Below are 17,904 nucleotides of genomic sequence, written 5' to 3' on the forward strand. Positions count from 1 at the left end.
ACTTAACAATACTCACTTAGAAGCTGGAAACATCACATTGTTTATTTAAAAGCTTTAGGTAGCAGACATGAGGAGAAATGAGAGTGAGAGAGAATGAACAGATGGAGCGGCTCTGCTGTAAGTTGGCTTCTTTGTTATTCTTGTCTGTAGCCTGGCATTTTTAATACTGATATCAGACATAATTTATAGAGTATGATCATTTTGGTGCTAGTCAGAATCTGACTGAGCCTAGTATAATAAGGGAACACACAACAAACTGTGATGCAGTGATAAGAAGATTCAAACCCATCGGCCAGCTTTGCAAAGTTTGCATGTTCTGTGTTGTTTGGGTACGACAGCTTTTCCCCACAGTCCAAAGACATTGTGTTGGGTTAACTCAGTGGTTCCCAAACTTTTTTCTCTGGGCCCCCCTTTGTTTTACAGAAAAATGTTCGCACCCCCCCTCGCGCGCGCGCACACACATCCTCCAACCACACACACACATATTTTGCTCAATTGCGGTTTATTTCACACCTCAAACATTTAGTAAACAATTAAGCAAATACAAGTAATCTACAATAAATTACAGGTAGTAAGAAAATAAACTACTAACTCTTTTACACTACGTCCACACTTTTGAAAACGCAGCTGTTTCGTCCACACGTAAACGGCGTTTGGAATCACCGAAAACTGCGATTTTTTAAAACTCATTTTTTGCGTTTACGTGTGGACGAGGATCACAGAGTTCGTCAGGCAACGTCAAAGGTATGTGCCTTTTTGTCACGTCACGCTGTGCGCACGTTATTGCTTACATGAGAGATGGCAGATAGTCAGAGTACATGTAGTTGTTTTTTTCCTGTGTAATAATATTCAACATTGCTATCAATACTTTTTTTTTTTTTTAAAAATGCCTCTCTGTGCAAAATGGGTTTAAAAACATAAACAGCTGTGGGATACTGTTTGTCCGTGATTTGAACCGGGGAACAAATCGTTCCCCGCCCTAGGGGGCGGGCCCCACACTTTGGGAAGGTCTGGGTTAACTGATGACTCTGAATTGCCTGCAGCTGCGAATATGATTCTGCCTGTCAGTGTTAGCTCTGTAATAGACCAGGGTCCTGTCCAAGGTGCACCTTGCCTCTCGCCCTATGACTGGGATAGGCTCAAGTAAAGAAAACGGATAGACAGATCAATGGATGAAGTGAGGCTATCCAACAGAAGTCATTTTGTTCTCACTTCTAAACAACTTGTGGCAATTTTGAGCAAAAACAGTTTGGGTTTATAGCTAAAATAGATTCCCAGCATGAAGCAGGTGCCAGTGAAATCATGGCGATGCTGACATCAGGTCAGCTACAATTCAGCTTCACAGGTTTAGTACAAGTACTAACGTGAATTACAAGTACTGAAATAAAGAGACTACTCAGAAGAACAAAAGGTCTGCAGAGCTTAGGAAAAAGCTGGCTTTGTGTACCAGTGGAAACACATGGGGTATGTGGTTCCTAAAAGAGACAGGCATGCAAAACAAGAACCTCACCAGCACTCCAAAGGTTTAAAAAAATCCCTAACTGTGGTACTGATGCTACTGAGGAGGCTGAGTGGGTGGCTTAATCTGAACTGTACCTCTGGAATGAATCTGCTGCTCGAGGCAAGTCAAGCTGGCTGTGCTCCTAGTTCTAAGGTGAGCAAGAGGCGCACCTGATAGTAGAGACAGATAGTTGAAACAGAGACACATGCAGAGGGAACACACAAGAGGGTTAGTGTTATCCTTCAAACAAGAACACCAGCAATGCACTGAAAATCATCTCTCGACCAACACCCAGTTAGATGATTCCCATCTTATTCAAGTGAAGGAGCAGAAAAATCTAGCAGCTGGGGATAATGTGAGCGACTTTGTGATTGGCTCTTTAAAATGTATTGAAGGAAAACCTAACTAAAGGAAGAGAATGGCAGCTTAAGTGTTTTCTTTAGAAGAGATCGGCTTATCAATCGAGTGTGTCACAGGATAACCAACCAGTGCTTGACCAGCTTCTAAACTAGGATAACAGGCGGGCTTCTGTTTTCTTACCCTGGCAACAATCTTACATAGTACTGTCTGAGCTGACAATACAAATAAAAACTGTTCAAAGAACACAATGTAACTGTTCATTCAGCTTTACAAAGTTACAAATCTGGAGATGTCGTGCAGCTTGTCGTGCAGTGTTAGTATTGTACTGATAATGACACCTGAGTGCTGATGACACCTGAAACGGCCACTTTATCATTCAGGTGATTTTCAGGCGATTTCAGGTTTTTGGATTTTCTCTTTTACACATTAAAAAAAAACAACTCTAGAGTCCATTAGTTGTTACCGATTTGCTGTAACTTACTTTGCCCGAAGCTGGGTGGATCAACTGAAGAGCCTATCCAGGGCATAGGGGGCGACGTCTGGGGGGGCTGGTCCTCCTCATTACAGTAGTCAGCTATCCAGGAGCTCTTGGTGGTGGTGTATTGTTCTGAAAAGGCCAGACATATACATGAGCCGCAGGTCTGCCATGTGGGACAATTTTAACACTGTACCTGGAAACACTGTGTGAAAGTCCCTCCTTACTTACCCAGCAGGACAGACGTGATGTTGATGTCCAGTCTCTGCTTGGCTCGAATCCCCATCTTAAGACGTGGAGGATGGAGACGACCGGCGGCCTGCTGCTGCCACGAAAGGATGCAGGGCCAGGGCTCAATAAAGGGCTCCCAGCCTGGCACACAGACAGATATCAACTTAGCAAAACACTGTGCAGTATGCAGTATCATGTTAGTATTAATTTCTTCTTATTTTTTAGAGCTAAATACTGCCTGAACTGAAGCTCCTATTTCTGCTTATCTAACATTATGTCAAAGTTTATAGCAACTCTTGGCTCTCTATATTCTTCTATTATACCTTTCTACTATAAGGTTGGACTGTCTGTGGATGTCGCTTCTCTCATCTCGGGAACAATGTTAAAGTCAGGCCCTTGCTCCTCGATAGATGGATGATTGGGTGAATGAATGTTTTTCTCTCATTTACAGGATATAATTCACAAATCCTGGTTTTGAGCATGGAAGCCTAGGGCGCGAGCCTGGGTGGAGCCGCCGCGGGTGCAGATCTTGGTGGTAGTAGCAAATATTCAAACGAGATTTGATGTCCAAAGAGCATTTTTGGACAGCATTTTGCTGTCAGGAATGTGCCCATTTTAAAGAGCTGCTTAAAACGAGCAGCCAGAAGGAATCTGAGTTTCTCACATCAGAGAGGAGGATGAGCTTTGAAGGTTGTAGCTCTATACCTTTAGAACTCCACCCTAATGGACTCTTGGGTCCTCCACTAGGCCTAGGAACCCCCCTGTGGGCAAAGTGTGCAGTGACAAGAGAAGAGGCCTGGCCTGCCTACAGGGGCTGCACTTGACACGACTCACTTTGTTGATCGTGGTGCACATGATTCTGTTATACAAACCTGCTGACAACATGAAAATGAAGAGCTGTTGTTTTTCTAATGGCTATAAAATAAGTAAACACGAGTTTCACACATATATATTCTCTATCTCTCTCTATCTAGAGAGAGATAGATTGAGGTCACCTTGTTCTGAACTCTGTTGTGAAACATCCTAATACATTTTACAATGCCATTAAAACTCTTGTCAAACTATGAAAATAACAGTCTACTGAGACACTCCTTTTGATTAATCTGCATAAACATAAAAACACAGATGTAGTAAACAAAGAATGTTCACCATATTGTGTAAACATGGAGTAAGTAAATCCTATTACCTGACAGCTCTCTGTTGTAGTAGTCTCCAGACAGAGTGAAGCTAGCGTTGCCTTCATGGATGGAACCAATGCGCTGCAGCACGTAAAGCCCTTTAATGACAAGGAATCTGAGATCAGGCTGAGAAACAGGTGGATGCTGTTCATTGGATTTAGTGAAGGTGCTTACCTGTTTCATCTTATGCTTAAGGTCTAAAATTTCCAATACTAAAGTATTTTCTCCAATAACATAAAAGAAGCACTTTCAATTTTGTTTTCCAACATTATTTGGAACACAAGCAGCCCATGTTAGTGGGCACGAGAACAGTAACTTCTAAGTGAATCTAATAAATGGCTTTGCTCAGCAGCAGTTGCTGAGGTAAGATTAAAATGTGCCACTTGAGCTAAACTACTGGATGCTGACTAATCAATTTTAAATGTCTTTGATAACAACCATTATTTAGAGAGACTTACTGGACAAGGTTAGTTCTGCCAGCGGTATGTCACAGTCCAGGCAGTCATCGATGAAACAGATGCAGATGCTATCAGCCTTCACCTCCACTCCTGACAAAGGAGCCGAGTGGCTGCTGGTCCCAGAGCTAGCCCTGGCTCGAGGATGACCTGCTATATTCTCAGCATTCTCCAGCAACCATGTTGCAGCTTGATCCAGCTGACCTGATGTACAAATAATTGGATTTTTAGGAAGGTTTGCACAGATTGTTAAGCATTTCATCTACTTCCAGTTTTAATAGTCTCACTCACCTTTACAGTGGATCAGGGCTGTTTTGCAGTCCTCCTTCCTGAAACCAAGGTCTTCTAAGTGGGTTAGCTGACCCTCTGAGGGAAACATATTTTAGTGGAATAACAGTATATAATCAGTAATCAGTGCAACTAAAAATACAATCTAAAAAGTCAGGAATGAGGTAATAATGTAAAAAAGTATGCGTATACATGCACATTGATCTAAGGAGCTTGGAAAGAAAAGCGTGTGGACTTCTTTAAGTTTCCTTGAATACGTTTCACCTCTCATCAGAGAAGTTTTTTCAGTTCTAATAGCAACTGGTGGAGAGTTCCAGTCTTAACGCTCACTCACATCCTGGGCCATTTGACCTCAGGAAATGACATGATAAGGTGGGGCTAGGTTTCACAGTGGGTTCACACAAAACCTTGGCTGATTTTGACCCACACAAGTTTTCTCACCTTGGCTTAGTGTGATTAGGCAGAGGATCAATAGGGGGGCCTTGACCTTGGGGGACACTCCCATAGGGCTTAAAATCTGGGACTCTCCTCCATTTGACCTTAGAAGTGATGAAGCTTGTCAGATGAAATGTCTTCAAGAAACTTAAAGGCATTATGTTAGTCTATGAAGACTTAAAAATCTATACAGCATACCTATAAGGGACTCAGTCTTCTGCCTGAAGATGTCTTTGGGTGCAGGGCTGGCTCCTTTGGTGGGGGGAGCAGTGGTGTCAGAGACATGAGGCAGTGGGGCACTGGCAGTAGGGAGAGACTTGGTGATGGCCAAGAAGAGCTGTATGTCGTTGTAGGACAGACGGATGTCTAGAGCTGGAAATTGAATCTGCCAGAAAATCAGATCCAAAGCTAACTTGGTAATCCATAATGTTACATTCTGTGAAGAAATACTGGGAAATACTCCATATCTGCTTTCAAAGCTCTTTTTAACGTATGTCTTCTAACTTCAACTACTTTATGACAAAACTAAAACCTCAATCGCAGGACTAGTCTTTACCAGCCATGCTCAGCGTCACTGATATTTTTTTCACAAACTTATGTAGTTACTAGTTGAAGCTATCAAACATTAACAAAAATATAAACAATGAACGGAAATGATATGTGAATTAAATTTTATTGACATAGAGGCAGCAAAGGATGAGTTGAGATTAAGGAAATTGTCCAAAAATACAGTACAGCTAGCTTCATGTGCATTTCGAGTTACCAGCTTTAATCACCAAGTGTCATCATTATTCCAAAGCCATTGTCATTAAAGTTGAATCTTGCCCATTTTTATGCACTATAAGGCAGCCTGGACAACAAGGCTTTCTTCATAATCTTCGGGGCGTCCTTCCAATGTAATGCAATATCTTATCCTATGTCTCTTTTGAAAATATGTTGAACTTGCAAGTAACCCCCGACCTTAGTTTACTGTATATAGGTTGATTGTAAAGCTCTAACCTCCAGCAGCGGTGGGATGTCCTCTACATTGAAGGCATCCAACAGACCTGAACTGCTTTGGTATGTGGGGCTCCCACACAGCTCCAGCTGGATATTGACCGGGTCGATGATGGAGAGTGCAGTTTCCTGCTCGCTGCCCAGCCGACATGAGAACACCTGGTGTCACAAAATTCGTCAGAATCAAAGGAGTTGAAGTTGATAGCAGTTTTCATATGCTAACCTACTCACTCATCCAAGTGACTTCTGCAGTTTCAGCTGAATGCAGGTTTCCTCATTCTTATAAACAGAACATTTGTATATTGACTGAAACTAGCACCACTGACTAACAATGTGCTGTGAGGTAGTTTCTTGATCATTAATATGCATCTGATCTCAACTGATTAATGTCCATGAGTACCATTCACAGAGAGCTGGGGAATAGTTGCAATCACAGCATTGTAAGATGGTGACAGATGTACCCTAAAGCCCCCTCCTCAATTCAGAGATTGTCTTTCCCTTTTCATGCAAATGGCCTCTTTGACTTGGACTGTTACTGATGGGTGAATAAGTGATGAAATGCTTCTCCCACTGAAAGCACTACATCCAGATGAACTTTTTGGTAGAGCCATAATAGTAATACCACAATTATATCATTTAATGTGTTTTCATTTTTAAACATCATCTCTTTGAACTGAGTAAAAGAACTGTGATAAATGAGCAGCAGTAATACAACTAGCAGTCTCAGCTGTCACCTCTATTCCTGCCAGGCTGCCAGAGAAGGGTCGGTCCAGCAGACGGGGTTTGTAGGTAAGGACAGTGGTGCCCTTTAAAATGATGGCATTGGTATCCAGGCAGGACGAATCCTCCACAACCACAAACTCTGTTCCTGTACATCAAATGGCAAATATTTAAAATGGCAAAACCAAGTAAAATATGCAGGTCAGGTATTTTAGGATAACCCAAAATATTTCTAAGCCCTGGCATAATTTACAAATGCAGGAGATGAAATGCTACACAAATATATTTTTCTTCAGTGACATTTAAGTTATTATATGTGACTTTTTTTTCAACTATAAATGTTAAAAAAAAAAAAGTTTTAGTTGTCTGACCAGTGACTGCCTGATGTGCAAGTCCTGTTTTTTTTAACATTATGCAAAATAATTGTTAATAACATAGCATTCTAAAATGGGAGTGTATACAGCAACTAAGTTGTGCATGAAGATTGTGAAAGAAATACAGCACGTCATGTGAAGGAGATGGGGTATACAGCTGATTTTGTAAGTTTGCCCTCTAACAAAGAAATGATCAGCCTATAATTTTAATGGCAGGTTTATTTGAACAGTGAGAGACAGGACAATAACCAAAGAATCCAGAAAAATGCATTTCAAAAAAGTTAAAAATTAATTTGCATCTTCATGAAGGAAATAAATATTTGATCCCTTTGCAAAACGTGGTTTAGTACTTCGTAGCAAAACTTTTTTTGGTAACTGCAGAAGTCATACGTGTCTTGTAGTTGGACACAAGTTTTGCACATATCTCAGGGGGGATTTTGTCCCACTCCTCTTTGCAGATCCTCTCCAAGTCATCGATGTTTCATGGCTAATGTTTGGCAACTCTAACCACAGATTTTCTGTGGGATTGGAGACTGACTAGGCCACCCCAAGACCTTAATATGCTTCTTCTTGAGCCCATCCTTTGTTGCCTTGGTCATGTGTTTTGGATCATTGTCATGCTGGAATAACCGCCCACGACCCATTTTCAATACCCTGGCTAAAGGAAGGTGGTTCTCACCCAAGATTTGATGGTACATGGCCCCATCCATCCTCCCTTTGATGTGATGCAGTTGTTCTGTCCCCTTGGCAGAAAAACACCCCCAAAGCATGTTTCTACCTCCATGTTTGATGGAGTTCCTTCCGAGTAGTTCTGGCCTGATTCCTCACAGTTCTTATTTTCATAAACTCCACGAGGTGAGATCTTGTGTGGAGCTCCAGACCAAGGGAAACTGGCAGTTATTTTATGATTCTTCCATATGCGAATAATTGCACCAACTGTTGTCACCTTCTTACCCAGCTGCTTGGCGATGGTCTTGTAGTCCATTCCAGCCTTGTGTAGGTCCACAATCTTGTCCCTGATATCCATGGAAAACTCTTTGGTCTTGGCCATGGTGCAGGTCGATTGATTGCTTCTATGGACAGCTGTCTTTTATACAGGTAACGAGCTGAGAAGGCTCCAAATGTCAGCTTGTTACCTGTATAAAATATAAATGGGAGCCAGAAATCTTGCTGATTGATGGGGGATCAAATACTTTTTTCCTTCAAAATACAAATTAATTTACAACTTTTTTTAAAATGCATTTTTCTGGGTTTTTTTTCTCTTACAGTTCAAATAAACCTATCATTGAAATGACAGACTGGCCATTTCTTTACTGGTGGGCAAACTTACAAAATCAGTAGGGGTTCAAAAAATTTCTCCACTGACTGTGAGAGACCAAACAATCTTTTCCCAATATGTCACAAGCACAAAATGACAGTCTTATGAAGTAGTTAGCTCCATATAATGAGTGGAGGAAAGTCAATCACTTTTCATTATAGTTATTTTCATTTGTAGATGCAGTGAAAATACAACTGCTGAATGGAAGTATTTCTGAATTCATTAAAAAATAAACTTATCTTAAAAAAAAAACTTGTTCCTGTTAGACTGCTAGTAAGCATTAGTTACAGTACTGTGTGTAGCCACTGTAATCTGAGGTTTAAGCTACATTTTGGTGTGCCAACAACCACACTTTGACTACTTTTCAATATAAGAGCACACACAGTTTTCTTTCATTGTTCTTCATGTCTGACCTGTGACGTTGATCTTGATCTCAAGGCAGCGCTCCTGGGTGACCGACACTGTGGACCTCTTGGTGACTACCCCACTCTTGACTGTCTTTGGCATAACAGTTCCTATTGTACTGGCCATGGTACAGGAACCTGAATCTGTGCTAGTGTTACTAGGCCAGCGCTGATGATGTTTGGCATCACTGGGTATCTTCTCAGTCGGCTTCTGCAGGAAGTCCTGTACCAGCTGGACCCAGTCAAAGATGAGAAAGACCCTGAGGTTATTGAGGACCACTGTGAAGCTGGAAGACTCACGTGTGGATCTGTAGAAAGAGAGATCATAATGTAAGTGACTAACATTATCTAGAATGTCCACTTCTTCCAGTTCAAAGATGTTCTCCAGTGTTACCTATAATGCAGTTCAAGCTGTAAGGATGCCCGGTTGGCGCCTGTTTTGGATGCCTGGAGAATGCAGTCAAATACATTGTGCCTTGTCCCATCATCTTCACCGGCTCTTTTATTTAACCCGGTGTATCGAGTGTCATATGCCAGCAGGGAATGAGACACCAGGTTGACAGACTTGGATCCATTAGAGAGACTCTCAAAGAGCAGCTTTGATTTAAGGAAGTCGAACCTTTGCAAGAAAAATAAAAACAAAAGGGTGAAATGGAATAGTTTCAGACTCCCCTGTAAAAAAAATTACCAATTTAAATCCCTCGAACACCACCACAGTTTTTCATCCATCGAATATTAGATGACCAAACCCAAGTTGCAACTTTTAGCTAATGTTTGTAGGAAATCAAAGAAGACATATAGCTTCCGTTTCTTCTTGGTGCACAAACTAAAATGATACCAAATGATTTAAAATTCTCTGGAGACGTTTGGCTATGATGCACAGTGCCACGTTTGGAGAAAACCAAATACAGCATATCAGCACACCTCATGCCAACTGTTAGCTTAATGCTAGAGCGGTGATGGGCTACATTGCAGCCACTTGCAGTCACTAATTATGGAGACCATGAACAATCTGTGCACATATCTCAAGCACTGTCCACCATAATGGACATGATAAAAGCACCAGTTGCTAGGGAAAAATGTCTATTCCCCCACAGGCTGGCAGAGGTTTTTGGAGGTTTCTGGCTTGTGGTAGGTGACCTTGAATGCAAAGAAGGTACTGTACCAGAAAACCTCCAAGTGTTTAAATTTGATTGCTAGCAGACTGCCACAGTTGCCGGTAGCTTTTTATGTTTGTCTGCAAACTACGAGTTAAGCAGTAGTACATCTTGAGAAAGAGTGACGCAAACCAGAGATTAAGAAGATTGATCTCAAAATAAAAGTTGTGCCTTTGTGCTGCAGCCAACATGGTTCCCTAGGTACAGCATTTACTCTGAAGACAAACAGTCTCATTTGAGGCACCCTTAGTTTCACTTCCGCTCAGAGAGTAACTGGCCAGCCTGCATGAACTGTGTAACTGAGGTTACACAGGCTTAGAGAATGTAGGTTCACTTGATCCCACATTGTCACGTGTCCAAAATGGCAAACAAACGAACCTCAATACCAAAAATTCTAGGGCCAAATGTGAGGCCTCGTCTCCCACAGATAAAAGCTTGAATTAAACTGGGACATCCAACAGGATAATGGTCCCAAGCACAGCAGGAAATCTACAGTTGGTAAAATAAATGTTTAACCACACATCGATATTCGAAGTAAATATATGTCTAAAGATGCTATTAACATGAATTTCTTAATAGATGTGGTAACAACCCATACAACCCACACGAGCAATGAAATCAAATTGTAGATGTCCATAAATTAAGTGCAATTAGCAATGAGAAATGACACGGAAAAAGTATTGAACACACGCAGAACAGGGGGTCATGACAACAAAAGCCATGACCCTCAAGACCTTTGTGACCTTATTATTGCAAAACATACTAAGGGGCAACAAAAGTCACAAAACAAGTTAGAGGGAGGTAAACAAACAAACATACAAGAGAATGTGTCTGTCTGTGCATGAGCGTTTGTCCCCAGCATGAGCCAAGGAAGGGGCCCCAGACACCAGCCACCCAAGAACTGCCTGACACCTGCCGCAGCTCTCACCGCACAACAGAGAGGCCTAAGTGACCGAACCAGGGAGCAGGCTAGCAACCACCCACTAAGCACCTACATCACGGGGTTGCTACTGTTCTAAACCAATGTCCCAGAGGGACCCAAGACTGGCCAAACAGATACACACACAGAAACTGCACAGAGGCACACATCCTTCCACATCCACCAAGAATTATCGCAATAGCTGTGCAAGAGCCAAGGGCCCCTTGTGGAGAGCTTAAGAAAGACCCTGAATCAGAAGGTGTGATTGTTTCAAAGAAAACAACAAGTAACACACTCAATATCCATGGCCTGTACCGCACAACTCCATTGCTGAAGAAAGCCTGTGAAATACTGGGAAACTTTAGCCTGCTAAGATGTTTGGAGGTCTAAAAGCACAGCATATCACCCCAAAAACACCATACCATGAAGTCTGGAGGTAGGGCTGTTTTTCAGCACACACCACTTCATATAACTGAAGGAAGGATGAATGGAAAACATACAGAGACATTCCTGTTAAAAATCTGCTGCCATCTACCAGAATGATTAAAATGACATGAGGGTGGATATTTCAGCAGGACAATGATCCCAAACACACAACCAAGAAAATAATCAACTGGTTTTAGAGAAAGAAAATAAAGCTGCTCTAATGGCTCAGCTAATCAGCTGACCTCAATCTAATTGAAAATCTCAATGCTAAAGCTCAGAGTTTAGGATTTGGAGACTCTGTGGAAGAATGGGCCAAAATCACACTTGAGGAGTGCATTCGACTAGTTTCCCCATACAGGAGCTTTCTGTCATCACCAATAAATGCTTTAAATATTTACTTAATTTACTGAAATGTTTATTTAATATAAACATTTCAGTCACATAATTTTTTCATCTATGGTTGGATTTCTTTGCATGTGTGGACTGGATGGGTTGTTACAGACATCTGGTGAAAATAGCACCTTTAGAAATATATTTACTTAGAAAAATGTGACCATACCTATGTTACCTGCTGTATAACACCATGGCTGAAACCCCACCCACAAGGTGCTACAATGACTCAAAGTCCAAACCTCAACCTGACTGAATTGCAATGGTGGGACTGTAAGAGAGCTGCGCATAAACAACTGCCTGCAAATCTCAGTGAAGTGAAGGAACGCTTAGCTCCTCCACAACAACACCAGCCCGAAAACTGTCAAAGAGCCGTGAAATAGCTGTAAATGCTTCTTTATAGAAAGTCAGAAAGGACTTACCTTGCTAGTGAGCATTTGTGTTCACTGTTTTGAGGATTGTACAGTAGCTCCAAACTGACATCCATCATGTCCAACAAGAATGAAAAGTTGGTATAAACATCTCCACTCAACACCGTCTAGAGAGAGAGAAAGTCAGTCTGCAAACTGAAATATGAAAAAAGAGCTAATCTTTTTCGGCATTCTGGCAATGAGATCTTCTATAATTGTAGATGCTATCCTCACTACCCACCACGTAGCCTCACCTGAAGAATTCCCTGCACTTTCCAATGTCAGCTTTACACTCTACATCACCTCCTTTTTACAGCTTTCAAAATGAGTAAATGTTCTGCAGTATTTAAGACATCAAAAGCCAGCAAATGCTATATTTTGTAGGATATATGTCATATCCGTATTTAAAAATGTACTACAATGCACTGTAAACTGCTCAGGTGTACATATGTGTGCTTTCTCACATAGGTGCTGGGATCCTGCAGGTTGTAGGGTCGCAGGAACTCTTCAATAGGCTCTCCCAGGTTGTTCTCCAGTAGCCCTCTGATCAGTTGGTAGTGGTCCACATCCAGAGAGCAGTGTACCGATGACAGGCTGCCTTGGATGGACATGTCGGGTACCACATGGCTGAGTTCTCTGAGTTAGGACCAGGTTTGGATTATGAGTATGGTCATATACTGACACAATTCTAGCATGTGCTACTGAAAAAGGGTTTCTCTAAAATTTATCCCATTATTCATGTGAGAGTTGCTGATGTTTAAAACTTCAGCATATCAATGAGTGTAGGATTAAAAAATTTGATGTACTGAAAACCTGTACTTTTCAGTATCCTCCAAAGTTGGAGGAGAACCCAACAAAGCCAAAGTTGGGTGCTCGTGAGCCTAATAGCCCTGAGTTATAACTGACTTATTTTATGGTAGGGAAGCAAAACAACACAAAAATAATGGATGGACAGTGAAAATATGCCCTGAAAACTGATTTTCAATTCAGCTTCAATTCAGTTTTATTCATTTAGTGCCAAATCTCAACAAAAGTCACCTCAAGGTGCTTCCACTGCTAAAGAAAAAAGAAAATAAAGTCTGTTATGAGCAATTAAAAGCAGGGCTTACTTGTCCAGGTTGCGCTCCACTTTAAGTTTGAGGCGGCAGCAGTCTTTCAGCAGGTTGTTTCCGGTGCGACGGACACAATAGGAAGGAAAGACCAGGTCTGAATATTCAAGAGGTTTACCACCAGTGTCCAAAGGTTGACTTGGCAAACGCTCTGCAGCAAAGATATCCATCTCCTGCAGGTCCAATGAAATGCAGTCCAACAAGCACATGTGGTTTTCTAATGGGAATAAAGACACACCACATACAGCTAGGTTCATAGTGTTTTGGACAAATTCTATAACACTGCCTTCACCATCTTCAATAGATGACATGGCTTCCTTTGGCTGCTCTTACTTTCATAATTCTTTTCACTTCCCATCATTCTGATACAAATTAATCTTGTACCAGAATGATGGGAATCAGTCCAATGTTGTTTCTCTACAGGCCTCAACGGACATGTTAAATGTTACGTTTCATAGCAGTATAATTACAGAAAATATGGCCCGTTTGGAGTTAGGGAAAGCCTCCTCGCTCTTAAAGGAAGACAGCAGCAGGGTTAAAATTTGCAAAGCTCCAGCTGAACAAAACACAAGACTTCTATAATGTCCTTTGGACAGATGAGGTGAAAGTGGAGATATTTGGCCATAAGTTATGCAGTCTAAGACCTAAGTCCAGACCTCAACAAGATTAAAATGATGTGGTAGGACCTTAAGAGAGCTTATCATAAATGACGGCTTGCAAACACTATGAAACACCAAGGACTGGTAGAGATGTGTGAAATGGCCGTGCTTCCTTATTGAGGGCTTTAAGAACTCAGAAATTACTCACCTTGCTAACGAGCATTTGCATTCATTGTTTTTTGGGACTGTACAGTAGTTACAGATGCTGACCTAAACTGCGAGGACCATCCTTCTCAGGTGTCTTCTCTGTGTCTATGGTTTGTGGCCTCCCAGAGGTGAAACCTTTGTATGCGGTGGAACTGGATGTGGCGACTCTGCGCGTCTCCTGATCACTGCACCTCTCTGCTGCACTCTGGACATGCTCCTTTAAAAAAAAGAAAAAGAAAAGAGCTGTATAGTTGAACACCAAGTACTTTTAAAATTGATTTCTACATACACACAAATAGTAACTCATATTTTTGTTAAATGCCTAAATAACTAAAAGCAAAAGACACTATTAACTGGTTTACATATATATTCATGAGATGGGACCGTGGAAAAGCTTACCCAGAGCTTAGAAAATAATATACATGAAAAACGAATAAAATTTTCAAAATACTTTATCATAATAACCTAAATATCTAACATAATTCCTAAAATTTAGTAACACCAATTGTTAATTTTTAAGTGAAGTCTATTTCTTTGTAAGCACATTTAAAAACAACACACAGATTGACCAAAGTGTCATACAAACTGGGGGAAAAACACTGAAACAAAAACAGAGACAAGACACAAAACCAAAAAAAGAGTAGAAAAAAATCCTAGGGAGTAAAGACGTGTCTTCAGGCGGGTTATACAATACAATATTTTTAAATTATTTTTACATAATTTAATCTGTGGATCTCTTTAGGTCACACTTAAACTTATACATTCAAGCATGTATTTTTCCCTATGTTATACATTTATGACAGGAGGAGTTTTGTGAGGCAAATGAGTATGTAATATATGCCGATCATTGACATATCGGCATTAGTTTACATCATCATTCAGATATTTATAGTATGGTGACTTGTGACACTGTAAAAACAGTACAACCCGTTTCCACATCAAAAGCATTGTCCCAATTCAGATCCTTGTTTTTGAACTTGATGGGATTTAACACTAACACTAACACACACACAGACACACACACACACACACACACACACACACACAGACACACACACAGACACACACACACACAGAGGTAGTTAAGCATCATTCCAAAAAAAAAAACAGTGATGACGTGCACACAGTCATCATAATAGCTGGTTAAAAACCAAAGCCAATCAGAAATTGAACTACACTTGACAATCACTAACTTATAGTACTATTAGTGTGTGAAGTGACATGTTGTTTTTTTAAACGTATAATTTAAATAATAATAAATGTGGTGAAATTAGAAAAGACTGGAAGAGAAATGGGGCACAGGCATCACTCCATGCATGGATGAAACCAGAAGCATGACTCACCAGAGAAGGGAAAAAGGCATGTGCCATGGTCAGTTTCTCTACCTTGTCTCTGAGGGAAAAAGTCCCATACGCCCCTGCTGGAAGGAAGCGGTTCTTCACCTTCAGCTGACCGAGGTTGACTACAATGAGCCTTGGTGACCAGGAGCTCTCTGGGATGAGAATAACTGGGGCACCAGCCTCAATATCCAGCAGGAGTCTGGATGCCCTCTGAGGCTGATCTCGTACCTTTTGACAGACACAGGGAGGAAGGAATGAGCAATATGCAACAAAACCCCCACTGGTTTGCACAATCTCTCCAGTGATTTATCATGAAATGTAAGGGAAAAACACAATCTAATTAAAAAATTAACAAGTAAACACCTGCGCTTATTTAGTGCCCCTCCAATTAAAAAAAGTCATGCAAAGTGTAGTTACTGACAAAGCCTGCTCTGCCCAAGAGTGAACTGTGCCACTTTAGCAGTGGTCAAATTGACAATGTGGTCCATTCTCCAAAAGAAGGAACGAACCTTCTCAAGAACACTAAACGGCCTGAAGACCACAGAGGACAACTGAAGTCTTTCCTTGGTTAAGAGTCTTTACATCTAACCAAATGAAATGCAGCCTGGAGAACATATGCATAACTTTACAAGGGGCTACAGGCAATGACACCAACTTCACTAACATTTGGTTTGTAAAAACTACAGCCTAAAGAAATCATGTTGTTTTCTTTCCATGACGGCAGCCCTAGCAGACAGCACTCACAAGCTGGCCCTCCACTGCAGCCCGCTGCCGGCCTAGCACATCCTGTAGCTGAGTGAAGTGTTGGATGAAGGCTGCCACCTCAGCTTGAAAGCGCTGTGTGTGCACGTAATGCACTGACGCCATCTGCAAAGACACCTTGATGTCACATTCCCGCTCCAGGTCGGGGTCAGGCTGGCCATACCTGAGGAGAACAGAGCACACAGGTGACTAAAAACAGCACGATACTTCTAATTCCTTTAGCACAGAGGAACAGTCTTTCGAGCACTGCAGTGATACATACTTAAGAATATTGAAGATCAGTGCCTCCCCTCCTTGTGTAGTGAAGCGCTCTCTGTAGAGATCACCATGTGGGGTAAGGTCACTCAGGGACAAACTTCCTAAAGCTCCTTGTAATGCCATGTCACCATCTGAAATACCAGACAAAATATAACAACAATATACATTTTGGTGAATCGATAGTAATAAGATAAAATCTGAATATGCACAGTTTGTTTTATTGCTTTTACAATATGGAAAATAAAATAAGAGAGATTCATTCATACCAAACATCTCTAGATGAGCAGATAATTTGGACACACTTGCTTTGGCAAGCTCATTGAGTTTCTTGTTCAGTACAAGAGACAAAGAATGAACCTATGAATGAAAACACAGGAATGGGTTAGCAATACAAAAATCACTTCAGAATTGCCACTTTACACTCACCAGCCACTTTTATCAAGGACACCTTGCTAGTAGTAGGGTGGACCCCATTTCACCTTCAGAACTGCCTCAGTTCTTATTGGCACAGATTGAACAAAGTGTTTAAAACATTCCTCAGAGATCCATGTCCATGCTGACATGACAGCATCACACAGTTACTGCAAATGTGTCGCCTGCATCCATGATTTTAATGCTCCTGTTGCACTAGAGCCCAAAGGTGCTCAAAGTATCTAGCCATTACATTACCGCCAACCTGAACCAATGATAAAACGTAGGATGGATCAAATTGTGACTACGATCCGAATCTTGCAGGAGAAACTGAAACTCATAAGACCAACATTTTTTCCCCCAAATCTTCTGACCATTTTTAGAGAGCCCTTGTAAACTGCAGCCTCAGTTTTTAACCCCATACTTAGCTGACAGGAGTGGCACCCGGTATGGTCTTCTGCTGCTTTAGCCTATGCGACTAGTTCACTCCCATGTATTCATTTGTGATTATCAGGGTTGCAGCAAGGCTGTATGTTCCAGGTGTAATCTCTCCACTGTGGAGGTCTCTCCGGTTGGTTCACAGCATGACTGACTGTTATGAACCAACACTTGATGAATTTGCTAGTATATTTACTAGATGATTAGCAAATGACATGGAATGCTTTAGATCATAAGCTCTGTTTTTCCCCAGCAACCCCCTCGCCTATTATCATTGTGCTACAAAGTCCTTCTTTTCCTTCAGTTTTTTTTATTTCTAGCAGCGTGACAGAAGTTTATGTTCTTGAATTATTATTATTATCTCTTGATTGCAGACTTTGAAAATAATACACCTACCTGTTAAGTACGTTTTTGACTTAACTACATGCTGTACACCACATTCCAAATTATTATGCAAATTGTGTTTAAGTGGCATAAAGATCAAATAAGTTGTTTTTCAATTAAACTCTTGGATGGAATTGTGTCTCAGGGCTCTTTGTATCACTGAAATTAATCTCGGACACCTATGATCATTAGTTTGGCAGGTGAGCCCAATTAAAGGACAAACCACTAAAGAAGGATGTTCCACGTTATTAAGCAGACCACCATTTTCAAGTAATATGGGAAAGAAAAAGGATCTCTCTGTTGCTGAAAAGCGTGAAATAGTTTAATGCCTTGGACACGTAATGAAAATCTTAGCTATT

At 41.2% G+C, this 17,904-nt stretch overlaps 1 protein-coding gene across 4 annotated transcripts in view; it reads right to left on the reverse strand.

The window, feature by feature from the left end:
* vps13d (vacuolar protein sorting 13 homolog D) overlaps positions 1-17,904 on the reverse strand; it is a 78,954-nt gene that overhangs the window by 31,420 nt on the left and 29,630 nt on the right. For 3 of the 4 annotated variants that reach the window (XM_085145111.1, XM_085145109.1, XM_085145110.1), the window contains 19 exons: positions 16,579-16,669; positions 16,317-16,443; positions 16,037-16,217; positions 15,338-15,520; positions 14,016-14,169; positions 13,147-13,363; positions 12,502-12,673; positions 12,050-12,165; positions 9,130-9,354; positions 8,745-9,043; positions 6,654-6,787; positions 5,923-6,078; positions 5,122-5,308; positions 4,492-4,566; positions 4,204-4,404; positions 3,754-3,843; positions 2,568-2,708; positions 2,343-2,468; positions 1,597-1,671 (listed from right to left, as the gene is read on the reverse strand). In XM_085145111.1, the coding sequence (XP_085001237.1) occupies positions 1,597-1,671; positions 2,343-2,468; positions 2,568-2,708; positions 3,754-3,843; positions 4,204-4,404; positions 4,492-4,566; positions 5,122-5,308; positions 5,923-6,078; positions 6,654-6,787; positions 8,745-9,043; positions 9,130-9,354; positions 12,050-12,165; positions 12,502-12,673; positions 13,147-13,363; positions 14,016-14,169; positions 15,338-15,520; positions 16,037-16,217; positions 16,317-16,443; positions 16,579-16,669 (2,950 nt within the window). The remainder of the gene's footprint in view (positions 1-1,596; positions 1,672-2,342; positions 2,469-2,567; positions 2,709-3,753; positions 3,844-4,203; positions 4,405-4,491; positions 4,567-5,121; positions 5,309-5,922; positions 6,079-6,653; positions 6,788-8,744; positions 9,044-9,129; positions 9,355-12,049; positions 12,166-12,501; positions 12,674-13,146; positions 13,364-14,015; positions 14,170-15,337; positions 15,521-16,036; positions 16,218-16,316; positions 16,444-16,578; positions 16,670-17,904) is intronic. The other variant, XM_085145113.1, reaches the window with a different exon arrangement.

The sequence above is a fragment of the Neolamprologus multifasciatus genome, chromosome 20 (assembly GCF_963576455.1).
Source record: "Neolamprologus multifasciatus chromosome 20, fNeoMul1.2, whole genome shotgun sequence".
NCBI lineage: Eukaryota > Metazoa > Chordata > Actinopteri > Cichliformes > Cichlidae > Neolamprologus > Neolamprologus multifasciatus.